Raw genomic sequence first — 18,662 nt, 5'->3', positions numbered from 1 at the left:
GGTAAAATTACATATGATTTATACCAAAAGTGCTTAGCTTGAAAACTATCCCCTTTAATAAGGGACTGTCAAATACGTTTATCATTCCAATCCTAAAAACAGCAAGTTAGATAAACAAAGATTTTAATATTTTTTAAAAAGATAAAACACACATGGAATTCTGTAAATAAATTAGCTAGCAATTTCATTATCTAGTCTGTGTAGCAAAGAGGGGCTATTAATGAACAGCTATTAAAGAAAATCCTCTAACTATATTTAAAGTTTTCATTCTGGAAATGAGAGTGTAATATGTTTCAGGACTTACAATATATCTTGTTTATGTTTTAGAAAATGCCATCAAATATTCCAAGAAAAGGCTTAACATCATTGGTTTCATCATCTGAAAGAGATCTAATAAAAATGAAGCAAACCAAAATAATTAAATTGTGAACAATACTGCATACCAAAACCCATGAAATCAGAATATTATTTATAATACAGCCAGGAAAGATCTGTATCTGAAAAATAATTTTAAAAAGTCTATTTGCATGAAAAACTAATTACAACTAGTAAAATAAAAACTTGTAAGTTAGAAAGAAGAGCTTGGTCTATGGCCTAAGATTGTGAGGTCCTCAGTACCTTGAAGGATAAGAATCTACAACAGAATATAAAAATTATTTTTATTACCTGACATCAATTTCTTTTTTCCTTTCTTTGTTGCAAATAAAAAAATTCTCCTTTCCAATGAATTGAGAAGAACCTGAGATTATTTCTGAGTTTGGAAAAAACTCTCTGTTTTTCAACTTTTGTGGAGGATTTGGATGTTTTCTTTTTTGGAAGCTGAACTGAAATGTATGGATTACAAAATAAACATGATTAAAAATAACAAAATTTTAAGACAAACTTCCATATTGTAATAAACTCTAATATATACCATAGCATGCAACCAAAGCTATGCTTAATGTGATAGAATTTCAAACTGTAAAAATAAAGATTTGATATATAAAATTGATATTACACTAGTCAATGGGATATCCACGTGATTAAAGTTTAGCATGTGCTTAAGTGCTTTGTTGAATAAAAGCCTAAAAAACCAACTGGCTTGTTGAAATCAGTTCCAAAATACTGCATAATGGAAACTATGGGTCAAATTCAGGTCCTATTTCTTTTTGTAGCGAAGGGCACAACAAAGCCAAAAATGGATGAATATAGGTATTTTAACTAAGATAGCTTCCACAAAAATGTATGTGGACAGACACGCCAGTCATTCAAATAGCCACAGAAAACTGAACATGGCAAAACTGAGCAAGTTGACTATAGCAAACAAGTTCACCAAAAAAATCCCTTCACTGCATTGCAAGAAATCCTGTTATAAATATACCTTTACTTACAGTACTTGTATTTCCATATTGTACAGATAATTTCTTTTCTGATGGTGATTTTAATGTGGAAGAGGCAGAATTTTGTAGACGAACATCAGACTTATCTCGTAACAGGCAAAAACTGAAAATGTGGAAGTTTGGATAATTTAGATATTTATGCATAAGCATTAATGGTTTTCTCAAAGTTCATTGCTTTCAATTTCTAAGTTATTTAAAATAATTAAAAAATTAACTATTTAAAGTAGTTTTTTAAAATGTTCAAACTTCTGACTTTAGAGCTTGTATTCCAGCTACTTAGTCCTCAAGTTTTCCCAAAATCTCAGGACACATTGATACAAATTTAATAATACATATGTCCCTCAAATATAGACAATACTTTTACTGAACTGAATAATAACTAGTGTTATACATTATACTTACTTTTTTGAAATGTCACTTGTTACTTTGCTCTCTGAATTCTGGAACAGTGGTTTACATTCTATTGTACTTTGAAAGTAGGTGTTTCCAGATCCTATATTAGAATGATAATTTTAAAATATAGTCACAAAATAGCCAAAGAACTCTTTATGAATCCTTTCTGGAATTTCAGAAGTCATAGTCTCACACAGGAACTTTAATATTCATCAAGGTTTTAATATTTGTTTGGCTATTTGATTAATTTTAAAATGTTGAGGGAAACGGTCAAACTATCAAACGTGAAGAGTCACATATCCTCCGAAAGATCTGAAGCTATTTCTTTCTTACTGTTCCATGAGTGTTGGTCTTGCACAACTATAGAAAAAAAGGAATGAGCCAAATATTCTGCTGGTGTAAATCCATGATCTCAGAGGATCAACTAACTGATAGTCCATGTGGTTCCCTGGACTGGGACCTGAACTGGGGGCTCAGGAGACGTATGTTCTATTCCTAGCTCTGCTGTGTTATTTTCAGCAAGTCGCTTTACCTCTCTGAGCTTCCATTTCCCTTCCCACCCTTTGTTTGTCTTTAGCTGTTTAGATTTCAAGCACTTCAGGGCAACAACTATATACGTTGTACTATACGTTTATACAGTGTCTAGGCACAATGGAACCCAAATTGCAGTTAGAGCCTCTAGGTGCCACTGTAATAAAAACAACAACTAATAATAAAAAATTTGGTCCTCTTGTTTGTCTATATTGGCAAAAATGGGACACAAAAATTCACCACAGGTAGCAAATCTGGAAATGGAGGTTACTCACCTGTAACTGAGCATTCTCTGAGATATGTGGTCCCTATCCTTATGCCACATGTGGAACACAGGTGCTCCATGTACCCGAGACTTCCAGCAAGTATTGTCACTGCCTGTGTAGCTGCTCACCTCATTCTCCATACTGAGGGAATAAGAGGTGCTTTAGATGGACACCTGTCCAGGTCTTCCTCTTAGCATGAATTAGAAAGGATCTGAAGCAGAGGGGAAGGAGGGTGGGTGGTGGAATACAGATACTTCACAAACAACCTCCAGTTACAGGTAAGAAAAAAAAAGTTATTAACCTTTTGTAACGGTTGTTCTTTGAGATGTGTAGCTCATGTCCATTTCATGCCAGCTGTATGTGCACAGTTGCCAGAGATTTTTCCCTTAGTGGTACCCATAGGACCAGCTCTAGCGCCCCCGGAGCCGTGCATGTATGCCCTGGTATAAGGGGTGCTGCAAGCTCCGCATCCTCTCAGTTTCTTCTTCCCAATAACTCCAACAGAGGGGTACGAGGGTGGGTCATGGAATAGACATGAGCAACACATCTTGAAGAATAATAGTTCCAAGAGGTTAGCAACCACTTTTTCTTTGAGTGCTTGCTCACATCCATTCTATGCTAGGTGACTCACAACCAGTACCCTCAGAGGTTGGCTTGGAGCTGATGGACCTACTGACTGAAACATCACTCTTCTGAAAATGGCATTATGACGGGTCTGCTGCTGATGGCGCAGCGGGATGTGAAGGTATGAACTGACAACCATGTTGCGGATCTGCAGATGTCCTGGATTGTTATTTGTGCAAGGAACATATCTGACACAGTGTTCCCTGCACTGAGCTTTCATAGAATGAGCAGTCACAATGGCTGGAGATGGAACCTTCACCTGCTTGTAGGAAATCTGGATACAGGCGATTATCCAGGACGAGATTTTTTTGGGATGACACCAGCAGCCCTCACATACTTTTCGTTACTGCTACAAAGAGTTGCGTAGACTTTGCCAAAGGGCTTACTCCTCTCAATATAGAGGGTCTACTGTATGGAGCCGACATTCCTCAGTGGTCTTGTGAGGTTTTGGGAAGTAGATAGGCAGAATAATGTCCTGGTTGTTATGGAATTGTGACACCGCCTTTGGCAGAAAGGCTGAATGAGGGCACAGCTGGACCTTGTCCTTTGTCACTGTATAAGGGGGTTCTGACATAAGGGCTTTGATCTCGGAGACCCTTCTGACCGACGTGCTTACCACCAGGAAGTGACCTTCCAAGACAGAAGCAGTAAGGAATAAGATACTAATGGCTCAAAGTGTCTTCCCTTGGAGACCATGGAGGAGCCATACCCACATCTGCCTCCAGGTGGTGCCAGGGAACCGGTGACCAATGACGGACTAGAGACTGTTGCAATGGGAACATAGAGGGTTTTCCTCTGGGTGATTCTATGATGGTTGGTGCCACGATGGAGCTCACCGCCTCTTGATCCCTTCTATCCCCAGCAGCCATGGCTGTCAGGGAACCTTGGGGAGTGGGTGGGATTGGGAGGGACATCAGATCCTTTGCCAACTGGAAAGCCTCCAGAGTTGAAGGGGCCTGCAGGCGTGAAGTCCCACAACCGCTCCTGGGAGTCGGGGGTGGGTCCTGGACTGGACTCAGTGTCTAGGTAGAGTCGCCGGAGCCCACAGAGGCTCTAGGGAGGACAAGTGGCCCAGCATGGGTCTCAATGCGCTAGTCACTCCCTGCTTGTCCCGCTTCAGCACCAGAGGGCACGCTATTTCTTATGCTTATTCCTTGGCACTGGAGATGGGGAATGGTGCAGGGAAGAGCACGGTGCCGGTGGAGCGCTTTGCATGGAAGCCAAAGTACTCAGCGCTGATTCGGAGCAGCTCAGCTCTGAGGCTGGTCTGAGTGCTGCCTCCTTGAGTAAGGCCTTCAGACGAACGTGTCTATCTTTTTGAATGCACAGTCTGAACCCCTGCAGATCTGGCATGTCTCTGTAATGTGAGTTTCCCTGAGGCACTTTAGATACTCGAATGTGGGTCACTTACCGGGCTTGCAGCAAGAGGCACATGGCTTGAAGCCCAGGCTCCGGGGCATGCCCAGCCCCTGGGACAAAAGTCCCTCAACAACACAGACTACTATTCACACTATATACACTAACACTAGGTAAGAACTATATACACCAACTACAAAAACTATACAATATAGTACAAAGTCCAAACCACTGGGAAAGAAGCTTTGCAAGAGCAAGAAAGATTGTTCCAAGCAACCGTCACGGGCGGTAAGAAGGAACTGAGAGGATGCAGAGCCAGCAGCGCCCGTTATACCAGCGCATATACACGCAGCTCCATGGTGTGCTAGAGCCAGTCCTACTGATATCAGGAAGGGAAAAATCTCTGGCAACTGTGCACATGACATACACACACCTAGCATGGAATGGCCATGAGGAAGCACTTAAAGAAATCCCCATTTCTTCTTTGAGTGCTGGTCCCTAATGTATATTCCACACCTGGTAAGTGATACTCAAAGAGGAAGGGGTGTGAGGATGCAGTTGATATAATGTCTGTAATACCGCTGTCCCAGCTGCTGAATCTGCAGAAGAGGCTTGGAATAAGGTGTAATACTTTGTGAAGGTATGGATGGAACTCCAGGTTTCTGCCTTACAAATATCCAGTATAGGTACTTATTGAAGAGATGTTACTGAGGTTGCCTGTGCTCTACTGGAGTGGGTCCTCACTCCCTTCAGAGAAAGGAGATGTGCCAACTGATAACAAAGAGTGATACAATCAAAGATTCACTTAGAGAGTCTCTGAGCAAATAATACTTGTCCCCATGATCACTCTACTACAGTGACAAAAAAAATCTAGACATTCTTCTGATTGGTTTTACTCTTTGAAGGTAGACTGCTAGAGCCCATCTAATGTCAAGTGAATGAAGTCTCCTTTCTCTCACTGGAAACATAAGGATTTGGAAAGAATATGAGTAAGTGAATAGACTGATTTATGTGAAACTCAGAAATTACCTTAGGGATGAACTTTGGGGAAAGGTGAAGGGAAAACTTCTCCTTATGAAATGTGGTGTATGGTAGATCATCCATAAGTGCTCCCAGTTCATTCACCCTTCTAGATGATGTGATGGCAATGAGAAAGGTGACCTTCAAGTATAGGGACATCGACCACATGGCCAACAGTTCACACGGTGGCTTGGTAAATATTGAAAGTACAAGATTGAGGTCCTATTGCAGTGTTGGCTTCACTACTGGTTGGAAGGTCCTTGTGATTCCCGTAAGGAATCTGATCATCACTGGGTGAGTAAAAATAGAATAGCCCTCTACTGGAGGATGGAAGGCACCGACTGCTGCAAGGTGGACCCACAGTGAGCTACTGGAAAGTCCTGATGTCTTGCGAGTGAGGAGGTATTCTAAAACATCCCCAAAATCAGCAGGCCTTCCTGCTAACTATTTATGTTGCACCTCAATAGACAAATGCCTCCATTTAGCTAGATAGCAGTTTCTGGTAGAGACTTATCTGCTGTGTCTAAGAATAATTTGAACAGCCTCCACACATGAATGCTCTAGGCCTGATGCCTATCCAAATACCAGGCCATGAGATGCAGAGTTTTGCGCAACTGGGAGGTACATCGCAAAGAGTATGATGTGGTTCCTGATACAACAGTTCCACCAGTGTACCATCTCTATACAGAGTGCAAGAGATTTTGCTTCTCTTCATTTGTTTACACAGAAGTGTGACAGGGTGGACTACGTGCAGAGGCCCCCTGCTGGAGGCCTCACAGTCCTGCCTCACCCCACCCAAGGAATTTGGCTCAAGGAAAGAGCAGAGGAGAAGTCCTCCAGGCAGCCCAGAGTGGCTGCAAGAGATGAGCCAATCAGAGGCCAGAAGGACCATATAAAAGGTAGCAGCAGAGGAAGATCAGTCAGTTACTGCCTGGAGCTCAAAGAGGGAGAACCGGGTGCCTGGCTGGCTGGAAGAGCAGCAGGACAATGGACAGGTCAGTGTGGGCAGGCTGAGCCCAGCACCTAGCCAGACCAGGCGAGGATATTGTGACTGGTCCTGCTGATCTGGCTGAAGTCTGAACCCAGGCGAGGACTGCCTGAAGGACACCACCCAAGGGTACAGAGGTGGGTCCCTGTTGAGCTATTAAAGAAGGTAGTGGCTCCAGGAAAAAAGCCTTTGTGCTACGGCCCCATTCCAGGGCTGTGAGAAAGAACTAGAGTCTGCATACCCCGGAAGGGGAGACAATGTGTGCAACTTGTCCAAAGGGATGAGCTGCTGAAGACCCGGCAAACAACCATCAACCGAGGGGTGCTCATAAGAAACGGGTGCCATCCTATTGTAAGGACTGAAAGAAAAGCAGGGTCTTACTCGACCAGAAAGGGGGCGCCTGTGTGAGGGGGTGTCACCCTGTTCAAAACTGAGTGATTGAAGGCACGTCGGCCGCAAGAGGCGGGTGCTGACCCCGTTACAAGAAGACGGTTGTCATTTTGTCAGATATCATTTGGATATGTCAGGACCATAAAAGAGGACACTGCAGGCCAGTCGGACTGCCCTTAGTTCTAGGAGATTGATGTGCATCCCGACCTCTCGAAGAGTCCACCTGGCCTGTGGAGTGTGAGTGCCTATGTGGGCTCCCCAACCTATGAGGGAAGTTTTGGGTGGAACGAAAGGGACTCCAGCATTCACTTGCTCTGGGTTTGTCCACCATACAAGGGAAGCCATGACCATGGCCAGGATCGTTAGCTTGGTATTCATGTTGTCTCTGTCTGGAGAGTAAACAGACTGACGACAAGCCTGTAGGCAACGGAGGTGAAGCCTAGTGAACAGCATTACATCACTGCACAAGGACATGTGGCCAAATAGGGAAAGACAGACCTTGACTGTGGTTCGAGATCTACAGTTGATTTGTCTTATCAGGCTGCTCATAGTTTCAAATCTGTTGAGAGGGAGGTAGGCTCTTACTGAGGTGGAGTCTAGGGTCACTCCTATGAAGGCTATGATTTTTGTGGGAGTCAAAGAAGACTTTTCCTTGTTTACGCAAATTCCTAAGGGTGCCAGAAGGTGGACCAAAGATAAGATTGCTGACAACTTCCCAGTGGGATCTACCTGTTAAGAGCCAATAATCCAGGTATGGGAAGATGCTGTAACTGCTTCATCTCATCTGAGCTGCCACCACTGAGACGACTTTCATGAATACCTTGGGTGCTGTTGCTAGCCCAAATGGAAGTACTTTGAACTGGTAGTGCTCTTGTCCTACCAGAAATCTGAGGAACCTTCTGTGGGATGGCAGAACGTTCACATGAAAATAAGCATCTTTTATGTTGAGAGCCCCAAATTATGCACCCTTCTCCAGGGAGGAGAGGATTGATGCCAACATAACCGTGCATAATTTCGATTTGCAAATAAAAATATTTAGCTGACATAAGTCAAGCATGGGTCTCCAGACTCATTTTTTTCTAGGATAGTATGAAATAGTTGGAGTAAAACTGTTTCCCTTGATGTTGAGGTGGCACTCACGCTATAGACCCTCTTTGGAGAAGAAAATCCACCACCTGGCAGAGGATCTCCCCAGGAGATCCCTGAGGAGGGGCCAGGAAAGGGGTTTGTTTAGAGGAGGGGAAAGAAACTCAGCAATGTAGCCAGAGTGGATGATATCTAGTACCCACTTCTTCATTGTTATTGGCCTCCAGTTGTGGGCAAAGTACGGAAGATGGATGCCAAAACTTTGCGGGAGGATGGGGGGCAAGCGATGGCATCAGTACTGGGACGCAGTTCTAGAGCTTCCCATCAAAAGTAACCCCTGGACAGCGGATGGGTTTGAGTGGCTGAGGTTGAGGAGGCTACATACCTTGGTCTTTCTACTTTCTGGAATTTGCATGATGGCTCATATAGGTGCTGGTGACAGAAAGGCTGGTGAAGAGGCCTTGGTTTACATATCTGTTTGTGGTGGTTCCTCTTTGGGGCTGGGGTATAACTACCCAGGATTCATAGGACTGTTCTGGAGTCTGGGTGTAGTGGCTCATCTGTCTACTCATTAAAGCAGAGGTGGGCAAACTATGGCCTGCGGGACCATCCTGCCAGGCCCCTGAGCTCCCGGCTGGAGAGGCTAGTCCCTGGCCCCTCCCCCACAGCCACACTGCCAGCGCTCCGGGCAGCTGGGCTGTGCTCCTGCAGGGCAGAGTGGTGGCGTGTCTAGCTCTGGCCAGGCAGCGTGGTTGCCAGCCATGCTGCTCTGAGCAGCATGGTAAGGGGGCCGGGGGGTTGGATAAGGTGTCAGCCATGTCCATGCCGCTTGCAATGAGGTCTTAGCTACCAGTTTGCCCTCATCAATAAGAGTTTGGAATTAGACACTCTCCTCCTGAGGGACTTTGGATTGGAATGGATAGGAATGTGGGCCAGGAAGGCGACCAAGGTGGGCCCTCACGATCGGCAGTGGTGGGACCTGTGCCAGCTCGTATTAGGTCCAGATGCAGGAGGTGACCTAGTTGGAAATCCTCTGAGCTCTTTGACATTTATATTCAATGTCACCTCCTCCAGGAACCACATGCCCTGGGTCTGGAAGTCGTTGAGATGCGCTCTCCAGCCGAGGTCTGAGGTATCCGATATCAACTTGATCGAGTTACAAGGGTTGTCAAATGGAACTCCCTCAAGGACAGCTGTGGGGTCGGTCCACCACTGCAGTGAGGTAAGTATCGTCAGTGAGGACATGACCTTTTCCAGATAATCTCTGGACTGGGAATAGACTGTCTCCAGCTACTGCTGTAAGGGTTGCATCCGGAGCCTGGCATGGCAGACAACATACATACGTGCTGCCATGTGGCCCAGCAGGCATAGGCAAACCCTGGCCATGGTCAGGGGGAACGCAGAGACTCCCCCATTTGGTAAACACCCTTGGTGCTGTCGCTAGGCTGAACGGGAGGACCACAAACTGATAGTGGTCGGGTCCCAGCGTAAATCGTAGAAAGTGTCTGTGACCTTGAAGCATCGCTATGTGGAAATATGCGTCCTTCAAGTCGAGGGTGGCATACCAGTCTCCAGGAAGGGGTTGATGAAGGCCAGGGAGACCATGCAGAACTTCAATTTAGGTATTTGTTGAGGTATCGCAGGTCCAGGATGGGCCACAGACTGCCTTTGGGATTAAAAAGTACCAGGAAAAGAACCCCTTGTTCCTTTACTTGTGAGGAACCTCCTCCACTTCCCCCAACTGCAGCAACCCTTCTACCTCCTGTGCGAGGAGACTCTCTCGTGAGTGGGTCCCTGAAGAGGGACGGGGAAGGGGGTGGGAATGAGGGGTAGAAAGAAACTGGAGGATAGAACCCTATGCCACTGTATTGAGGACCCAGTGGTCTGAAGTTATAGTGGTCCATGTGGGGAGGAAAAAGAAAGGCGGTTGAAGAAAAGCGGGAAAGATGAATCCGGGGTATAGTCCGGTAGGTCATCCGTGGGCGCACCCTCAAAATGCTCGCCTGCCACCCTGCTTATTGCGGGTCTACCCATCGTGCGAGCCATGGAGTCTGCTGCATCTGAAGCTACCTGGAGGGAAGCTCTGGCTGCAGCTGTGTCTTCCTCGAAGATCGCCCGGAATTCCTTCTGGACCCTTCGGGAAGTGAAAACTCAAACTTGGCCATGGCCTGCCACATGTCATAATCATAGCAACCAAAGAGGGCTTGGTGATTGGCCACTCTCAACTAAAGGCTGGAAGATGAATACATTTTTCACCCAAACAGATCCAGTCTTTCAAGTCTTTATTCTTGGGCACAGACCTGGGTTGACCCTGCCTCTCCCTCTGATTAACAGCCTCAACGACAGGGGAGTTTGGGGCCAGGTGAGTGTACAGGTACTCGTGATCTTTAGCTGGCATTCAAAGTATTTGCATTCAGCCCTTTTTGAAATGGGGGGCAGGGAGGAGGGGGTTTGCCATAGGGCATTAGTAATTTTCAATACCCCTTCATGTAGGGGCAAAGCGGCACCTAGCAGGTGCCATAGAGCAAAGGATGTCCAACAGGGAGTACACTGGCTCCTCTGCGTGGAGCCCCAGGTTGGAGGCAACCATCTTCAGTAGTTCCTGATGAGCCTGAGCATTATCTTGTGGAACTAGGTGAGGGGGACCCGTAATAGCTTTGCCCGGAGACTATGAGGAAGAAGCCGATGCAGTAGGATCTGTCATATCCCCTGGCGGTCTCACCGGCTGTTTCCCTGGGTCCTCATGGGCCTGGGGGGGTCCTCTTGTGGGGCCACCACCTCCAGGGGAGGGCAGGATGCTGAGGCTGATGGCCTATCCAAGGCTCCCCGATACTCACCAGATGGCCTGCGAAGGCTGGGTAAACCCCCAAGAGTTCTAGGGATATTAGGCCGCTGGCCTTGCCTTGGGGCCATGGGGTCGGTTGTGGTGCTGATGATGTAGACCGTACCACCAGCACTGGGGCTTGTTCTGACGTCAAGGACTCCTGCTCGGTGCTGGAGCCGGAAGCAGAGTGGTTGCTGTCAGGCGACCATGATCAGGCAGACTGTTGGTCCTTCTCTGTGCAGTGCCAGCTGCTACACCTAGATATAGACCTGTCAGATTGAGACGAGTTCCTCACGCAGGACCTTGGGGACCAGCAGTATTTGGCCAATGGGCGTTGGTAATCCAGCAAACTATGCTTCATGCTGCTCGACCGGTAACGGGATCTAGAGTGGGACTGGGAGCTGGAACGGGCCTGTCATCAGATCTCCCTGACCTCAGGGTTCCGCGTCTTGGCAACAGGCGGGTCAGTGACTGGTGGCTCCACTCAAACGATTGGTCAAATGATTGGTGCAAGGTGCTGCCATAGTTCTGTGCCAGGTTATCGGCAAGCTGTGCCTCAAATCCCGCTGTTGGTGTCCAAGGTCTGGAGCCTGAAGGGGAAGTTACTCATCTTGCAGTAACTGAAGTTCTTCGAGATGTGTGTCCCTATGGGTGCTCCACTCTAGGTGTTGGTGCGTCCTGGTGCTGTTGATTGGAGATTTTCGGTAGCAGTGCCTGGTCAGGACGCAGGAGCTCAGTTGGTATCTCCCGTCTCGTTGGAATCTTCCTGAGCACTTGCGTCCTGCACCCCCCTCAGTTCCTTCTCTACCATGGAGTGATTATACTAGTACTCCAAAGTATAGTATAATACTAGTATAGTATACTTTCAAGGTAGGGAAAGTTTTCCCAGGGAAATATTGCTCGTAAGCGGCAGTTGATCTTACAAGGTGTGGCTCCAAAGTAGAGGGGAGGAGGGTGGGGAGCACCCTCAGGGACACACATCTTGAACTTCAGTTACTGCAAGGTGAGTAACTTCCCCTTCTTCTTCAAGTGCTGTCCCTGTGGGTGTTCCGCTCTAGGTGAATGTGTAGCAGTACCCACTATGGTCGGTGGGACTTTGGAGATCCAGCATGAGTACTGTAGAGAGTACTGCATGGCCTACTATGGTGTCTGCCGTGGTAACTTGCGTGATAGCATAGTGTTTGGCAAACGTGTGTTCAGATGACCATGTAGCCGCTCTACAGATGTCAGAAATGGGTACGTTATGTAGGAAGGCAACGGATTTCAACATAGCTCGAGTGGAATGAGTTCCAATGCCTTCGGGCAGTTGAATATTTTGATGCAGTCAGAGATTCACTTGGACAGACGTTGTTTAGAGGTAGCCGTACCTTTCGATCTTTTGGTGATGGAGACAGAGTTGTGGAGATTTACGAAATGGCTTAGTCCTAAGTAAGATTGCTCGCCTGACATCAAAAGTATGCAGGGATGCTTCATGTGGAGTCTTGTGAGGTTTGGGATAGCCAAGCTGGGGCAATAAGGATGACTCAGGCCGTGTCGTCTACTATCTCCCAAAGAACACTGTGTAGCAGAGGGATTGGTGGGAAAGCATAGAGGAGAGAGTTGTTCCACGGGATGAGGAACGTGTCTCCAAGGGATGCAGTCCCGAGTCCCGCTCTGGAGCGAAACAGCCGACATTTTCGATTCTGGGTTGTGGCAAAGAGATCTACTGACGGGGTGCCCCAGGAGGGACAAGAGCTGTTGAAGTATTGCGGGATGCAGTTTCCATTCGTATTCTGTTGAGAAGTGTCTGCTGAGTGTCGGCAGTAGTGTTGTGGCAGCCCGGTAGGCAGGAAGTGATGACTTGTATTTGATGTTGTATGCACCAATTCCATAGTCAGATGGCTTCCATGCAAAGGGAATGTGATCGGGCTCCCCCTTGTCTGTTGATGTAGTATATACATGTTATGTTGTCTGTTAAGACCCAAAAAGATTTGTTCTTTATGAGGGGAAAAGTGAAGGCATGCTCGCCTCACTGCTCTGAGCTTTAAGAGATTTATGTGTAGGTGCATCTCTGATTTGGACCACCAGCCTTGTGCCCTGTGTCCCCCTAGATGCACTCCCCAACCGATTAGGGACGCGTCCGTGGTGAGCATGAGTGTTGGGGATCATTGCTGGAAGGAAACCCCCTTGCAGAGGTTTTCTGGTCTTGTCCACCAATGTAGGGAAGCTAGAACATTGGATGGAGGAGTTAGCAGCGTCCCTAAGGTGTGTCTGTTGGGTTTGAAATTGGAATTGAGCCAGCCCTGAAGACATCTCATGTGTAGCCTGGCATATTGGGCCACGAAGGTGGTGGCTACCATGTGACCAGGGAGCTGTAGATAGATTCTTGCCTGTGTCCTCGGACAAATAGAGAGTGTGCGTATGAGCTGCGTGATAGCGAGGAATCTGTGATATGGGACCGAGGCTCTGCTCTAGATTGAGTCGAGATGAGCTCTGATGAACTCGATCTGTTGTGTAGGTGTCAGGGTGGATTTTTGGATGTTTATTTGGAGGCCTAGGCTGTGAAAGAGGGAGATGGCGAAACCGGTAGCTTGAAGTGTCTTGCCATAGGAGTTGCCTTTGAGGCAATTGTCCAGGTAGGGGAAAAGCATGATCCCACGTTTGTGGAGGTGAGCTATGACCAGGACTAGAGTTTTGGAAAAGACTCTTGGTGCTGTGGAGAGGCCAAAAAGAAGAACTCTGTACTGAAAATGGTTGTGACCGATTGCAAATTGTAGGAAGCGTCTGTGAGCTGGATGAATTGATATATGAAAATAAGCATCCTGTAGGTCGAGGGCTGTGAACCAGTCCTCTTGATCCAGTGCAGGAATCATTGTGCCCAGTGTGACCATCTTGAATTTTTGTGTCCTCGCGAATTTGTTCAGTCAGCGTAGATGTAGTATAGGCCTCCATCCCCCAGTCTTTTTCTGGGTCAGGAAGTAATGGGAGTAGAATCCTTTCCCTCAGTGTTGCATTGGCACAGGTTCTACTGTGCCTAGCTAGAGAAGGTGAGCCACTTCTACGCAAAGTAGGTGCTTGTGAGAGGGGTCCCTGAAGAGGGATGGGGAAGGGTAGGAGGATAGGATATGAATGGGATAGAGTAACCGGACTGAACTATTTCGAGGACCCAGCGATCCTGTGTAATACGCTGCAAGGCATGTTGGAAACTCTGGAGGCGGTGGACAAATGGGCAAGTAGGGTGTGGAATCAAGGGGTGGTCACCCAGACCCTCGACCAACATTGCAAAATTGTTGTTTATTCCTGGATGGGTGGGAGGTGGTTGCTTGAGCTTGATTTTGTCTGCGCTTAGGGGGTCTAGAGAGATTCCCATTTATGTCCTATGGTTTGGGTTGACGCCGATAATATTGTTGTGTGCGTGATCTTTGGTAAGGTTGGTATCGTTGTCTCCTGGGAAGAGATGGGTGAATATCCAGGGTTCGCAGTGTTGCTCTAGAATTTTTCATATTGTGAAGTAGTTCATCCGATTTTTTTTTAGAAAACGGTTTGTCTTTATCAAAGGGGAGGTCCTCCACTTTGGTCTGCAGATCTTTAGGGATGCCAGATGCAGAAAGCCATTAAGATCTGCGCATAACCACAGCAGTCGCAGTAGTACAGGCTGCTGTGTCTGCCATGTCTAAAAAGGCTTGTAGGGCCATTCTGGAAAATCAATTGGCCCTTGCTCAGAATTGATTTAAAGTCCGCTCTCCTGTCCTCTGGATGTAGGAGGCAAATTCAAAAAGTTTATTGTAGTTATCAAGGTCGTAACTGGTGAGGAGTGCAGAGCAGTTTGCAATCCTGAATTGTAGAGTGGAGGATGTGTAAACCTTGCATCCTAAGACGTCAAGGTGTTTAAGGTCCTTGTCTTGCGGGATGGGCCGATATCGTGGTTGTTTCGTCCTTTGTGCGACTGCATCCATGACAAGAGAGTTCGGTTGTGGGGTGAGAAAATAGGAAGTCAGCATCCTTAGCAGGAACATAGTATTTACATTCGGCCTTTCTGCAGGTAGCTAATAAAGAAGGTGGAGTGTGCCAGAGTGTCAGCTGGTTCCAGGGGTGCTTCAATTATAGGGAGCGTGATCTTTAAGGGTGCAGAGGGTTGAAGGATTCTGCGGAGTTTGTGTTGTGTCTCCTGAACCTCTTCTAGGGGGATGCCTTGACTGAGTGCCACCCTCTTGAAAAGCTCTTGAAATTGTTTACAGTCATCCACATTCTGTGGAGGCGGGGGGGAGAGGGCTCTGTCTGGAGCAGATGGAGAATTAGGGGTCGGTGAGTCAGGATATGGTTCATAGCTCATGTTCTCAGGAGGGGGTTCAGGTACTCTAGAAGTGAACAGAGCTGGAGATCGAGGCACAGAAGCGGTTTCGTGCAAGAGGTCTGAGGATGTGGCCAAGGGTACCACTGGGGCCAAGGCATAGGGTAGGAGAACCCAGGTGCCGTCCACGGGGGAAGGGAAGGGAAGTAGGGAAACTGAGACTGGTAGCTGAGGACCGTAGCCTGAGGTGGAAGAGGGTCCGGTGGAGGAGGAGAGGCAGGTGGCGAGAACTCCACCTGCTGCTGTGTATCGTGTTCGCAGTCCCTGAAGGTAGCCAGTTCAGGTGGTGAGAGTGGCTGTTCGAAGAGTGAGCCCTGTGTATCCAGAAACAGAGTTAGGCTCAGGTGGCACTGAGAGGTCACACTGAGTGAGGAACTGTTGCTCCTGCTCCCTGGGCTGCGCTGAGCCTGGTCTGTGCTCTAGCGCATTTGCAAGTTGAAGAGGAAGGGTCAGTGGTGCCGCAGGTCTGTTGGCGGTGCCCTGCAGGGGGTCCACTGCTGGTGCCGGGGCAGGAGGCAGGCCCGGTGCCGAAATCCTTTCTGGCACTGGGGCAGAGTGCGCAGTCGGCACTGCGGCTATTTTTAGCGCAGAAGGGGTCAGTGCTGACGTCTTTGTTGGCACCGGGGCAGAGTGCACAGCTAGCACCGTGGCTATTTTTAGTGCTGAGGCACTCGGTGCCGCGGAGACCCTTCCGGTACGGGAGGTTGGGTTCCTGCCTCTGCGGTCTGTGGGAGCCACAGCTGAGGCTTTAGAAAGAGCTGAGACGCCTGCCTGTGGCGCTGTCAGCACAGAGGGTAAGGATCTCTTTACCTTTGTCAGAGTCTCCTTTACCAAAGGAGACCCTTTACCTTTGTCAGAGTCTCTCCTATGAGACTGCTGTGCTTCTTGCCTCTGTTCCAAAAAGGGTGAAGCAATGTTCTTCACTGGTTTGGATCTGGCCGGGGAGCAGGTTTAACTTTCTCCGAAAGCGGCTGCAGAGATTTTTTCATCAGAAGCATTTTAAGCCACAGGTCCCTGTCGTGCCGAGCCCTTGACTTGAGGCTTGTACAGTGGAGGCACTTTGCAGGAATGTGGGTTTCTCCAAGGCACTTCACACAATGTGAGTGCCCATCGGACCATGGCATGGAGTCCTGACAGGAAACACACTTTTTGAATCCTGAAGCCCCTGGCATTGTGAACTAGAAATGGCAGGGGAGAGTGTCTCAGCAGGAGACAAGCCTGAAGCGAAAAGTTATTGTTTTTTTTAACTAAGTAACTAACTATGTAACTACACTAAAGGAAGGGAAACAACTGGGATGTAACTAATGACAATTTCTATATTCTTTGATACTTTATGCCTACAGAGACCAGGGAAGAGAAGTAGCACTGCTCCGAGTCCCGTCTTCAGCCGGGGACGGTTGAGAAGGAACTGAAGGGGGTGCGGGATGCAGGCACTCAGGAAGATTCCAACGAGACGGGAGATACCAACTGAGTGCCTGCGTCCCGACCAGGCACTGCTACCGAAAATCTCCGATCAATGGCGCCGGGATGCACCAGCACCTAGAGTGGAGCACCCACAGGGACAGCACTTGAAGAAGAAGAAGAGAGCTACTCTCTTCTTCTGATGGGGAGCGGTGCTGCTGAGGCAGGGACACAGAGGGAGGTCTCAAGGTGGGTTTACCCCTGCACCGGGGTATTGCTGGAGCCAGTGTGGGCGGCACCAGTAGCGTCGGGATCTCCTGTGCAGCCTGCAGGGCGTCGGGTGTCGACAGGACCTCTAGTTGACGGAGGCCCTCGTCACCGTCCAGCATGGCAGGCATGTTACAGGATTGGCTAGACCACTCGACTTGAGCTGGGGCCCGACTCCCTGATGGATGTGCTGAGCTGCCCAGCACGGGTCTTTGCTCTCCTCTGGCCCTCTCCTTTCCCTTATGGGAAGTGGGAGATCTTCCCCTCATGGTCCTCTTCAGCTTCTTGGCCAGATCCAGAGAAGGGGATCGGTGCCAGCTTGTAGATGGCACTGGCGGGGCGCTCTGCACCGATACTGCGGTGTTTGGGGCCGAGTCAGACCTCTGCTCCGGTGCCAGAGTTAGTGCAGACTCCATCAGGAGCGCCCTGAGAAGGATGTCTCTCCTTTTTTGACCGGGGTTTAAAGGATTTACCAGTGTGACACTTGTCACTTATGTGCCCTTCGCCCAGACACCTTAAACAGCTACTGTGCGGGTCACTGATGGGCATAGGCTGCTTACAACTATCACAGTCTTAAAGCATGGGGACCAGGGCATGCTCTGTCCCTAGGCTGAATCCCGTCCAGGACCGGCTAAATTAGAATCAACACTAAGGGAACTATTAACTATGTACAACTATTTTACAGGAAAACGTTCATAAGAAACACTGAACGAGCAAAATGCTAGCTGAAGCAGCAGACGTTCCAGCACCATCACTGACGGCAAGAAGGAACTGAGGGTGGAGGGAACCAGAGGGTGCCAGAGTTGGTCCCCTATGGATACTACTGAGGGAAAAACTTCCGGCACCAGTGCACGTGGCGAGCACACACAGCTAATATGGAATGGACATGAGCAAGCACTTGAAGAGGAGGAGGTTGGAGGATATTTTTGCCTTATCTCACCCTCAGAGAGTTAAGTTTCAGTCTGTCCCTGGGTGCGAAGCATTATGGGAGCCAGAACCGATGGATCCAGTGTGACTATGGACATGATCATCAGTGGACCCTGCTGGGAGTCAATCATCAAAGAGGAGTCCAACTTGGAGATTTCAGTTGGTGCTTATCTTCCAGCTTAAGAGTTGGAGCCAGAGCCAGTACCGACGGATACTTTCTCCTTTGCGCCTTACTCTTGTGGCCAGAAGATTTAGGTGGACCTAAGTCTTTAGGACACACATAACTTGAATAGAGACAGAAAGGGAGCCTCTCTTTTAAGAGCAGATCTAGGAGATATGTTCGTATGTCTATGAGAGTGCCCCTTACTCTCATGAAAGCCCTAAAGTAATGATTCCTTGGGCTTAACAACTCGTCTCTATTCCAGAGCTTGTCCTCAAAGGGGCACTGCTCACAGCCTGAAGCCGATGTACAGGAGTTCTCCCCAGCCTGGATCTGATGGGAGTCTCATGGCCTTCTCCATAAGGTACTTTCTCAGTCAAAGCTCTCGTCCATCTCAGTTTCAGGGAGGGAAGCAGCAGCAGTTGCTGCACTTGGCAGAGATATAAGCCTCCCCAAGGCAGTAAAGGCAGCATTGGTGTTCATCACTGATCGAGAAGGAGCAGGTATAGGAGAGACAGTTCTAAAAACCTGGGACTCTGGGCACAGTCCTTCTCCCAAAGGGAAAAATGGAAAAAGGTCCCTGAGGTGGGGGAAACTACTAATATGGTAAAATACTAGAACTCTGTACAAGATGTAGACAATACTCTTTGGAGACAGAGGATTCTGACTCAGGCTATGCTGAGGTAAGAAGGAACTGGAGAGATATCAGTTCAAACCACC

The 18,662-nt window shown here is 48.0% G+C and overlaps 1 protein-coding gene across 1 annotated transcript in view; it reads right to left on the bottom strand.

The window, feature by feature from the left end:
• Window positions 1–323: 323 nt before the first annotated feature.
• Window positions 324–18,662, bottom strand: part of HFM1 (helicase for meiosis 1) — a gene marked incomplete at its 3' end in the record, with an annotated part of 112,893 nt that continues 94,554 nt past the window's right edge. Inside the window, exons 32-35 of the mRNA XM_084638080.1 lie at window positions 1,782–1,872; window positions 1,371–1,482; window positions 667–824; window positions 324–390 (exon numbers count right to left, since the gene is read on the bottom strand). Coding sequence (XP_084494206.1) covers window positions 324–390; window positions 667–824; window positions 1,371–1,482; window positions 1,782–1,872 — 428 coding nt within the window. The remainder of the gene's footprint in view (window positions 391–666; window positions 825–1,370; window positions 1,483–1,781; window positions 1,873–18,662) is intronic.

This window comes from Lepidochelys olivacea, assembly GCF_965140295.1.
Source record: "Lepidochelys olivacea isolate rLepOli2 genome assembly, chromosome: 8".
In the NCBI taxonomy this organism is placed as follows: Eukaryota; Metazoa; Chordata; order Testudines; family Cheloniidae; genus Lepidochelys; species Lepidochelys olivacea.
This window is presented reverse-complemented; position numbering and strand designations above follow the sequence as displayed.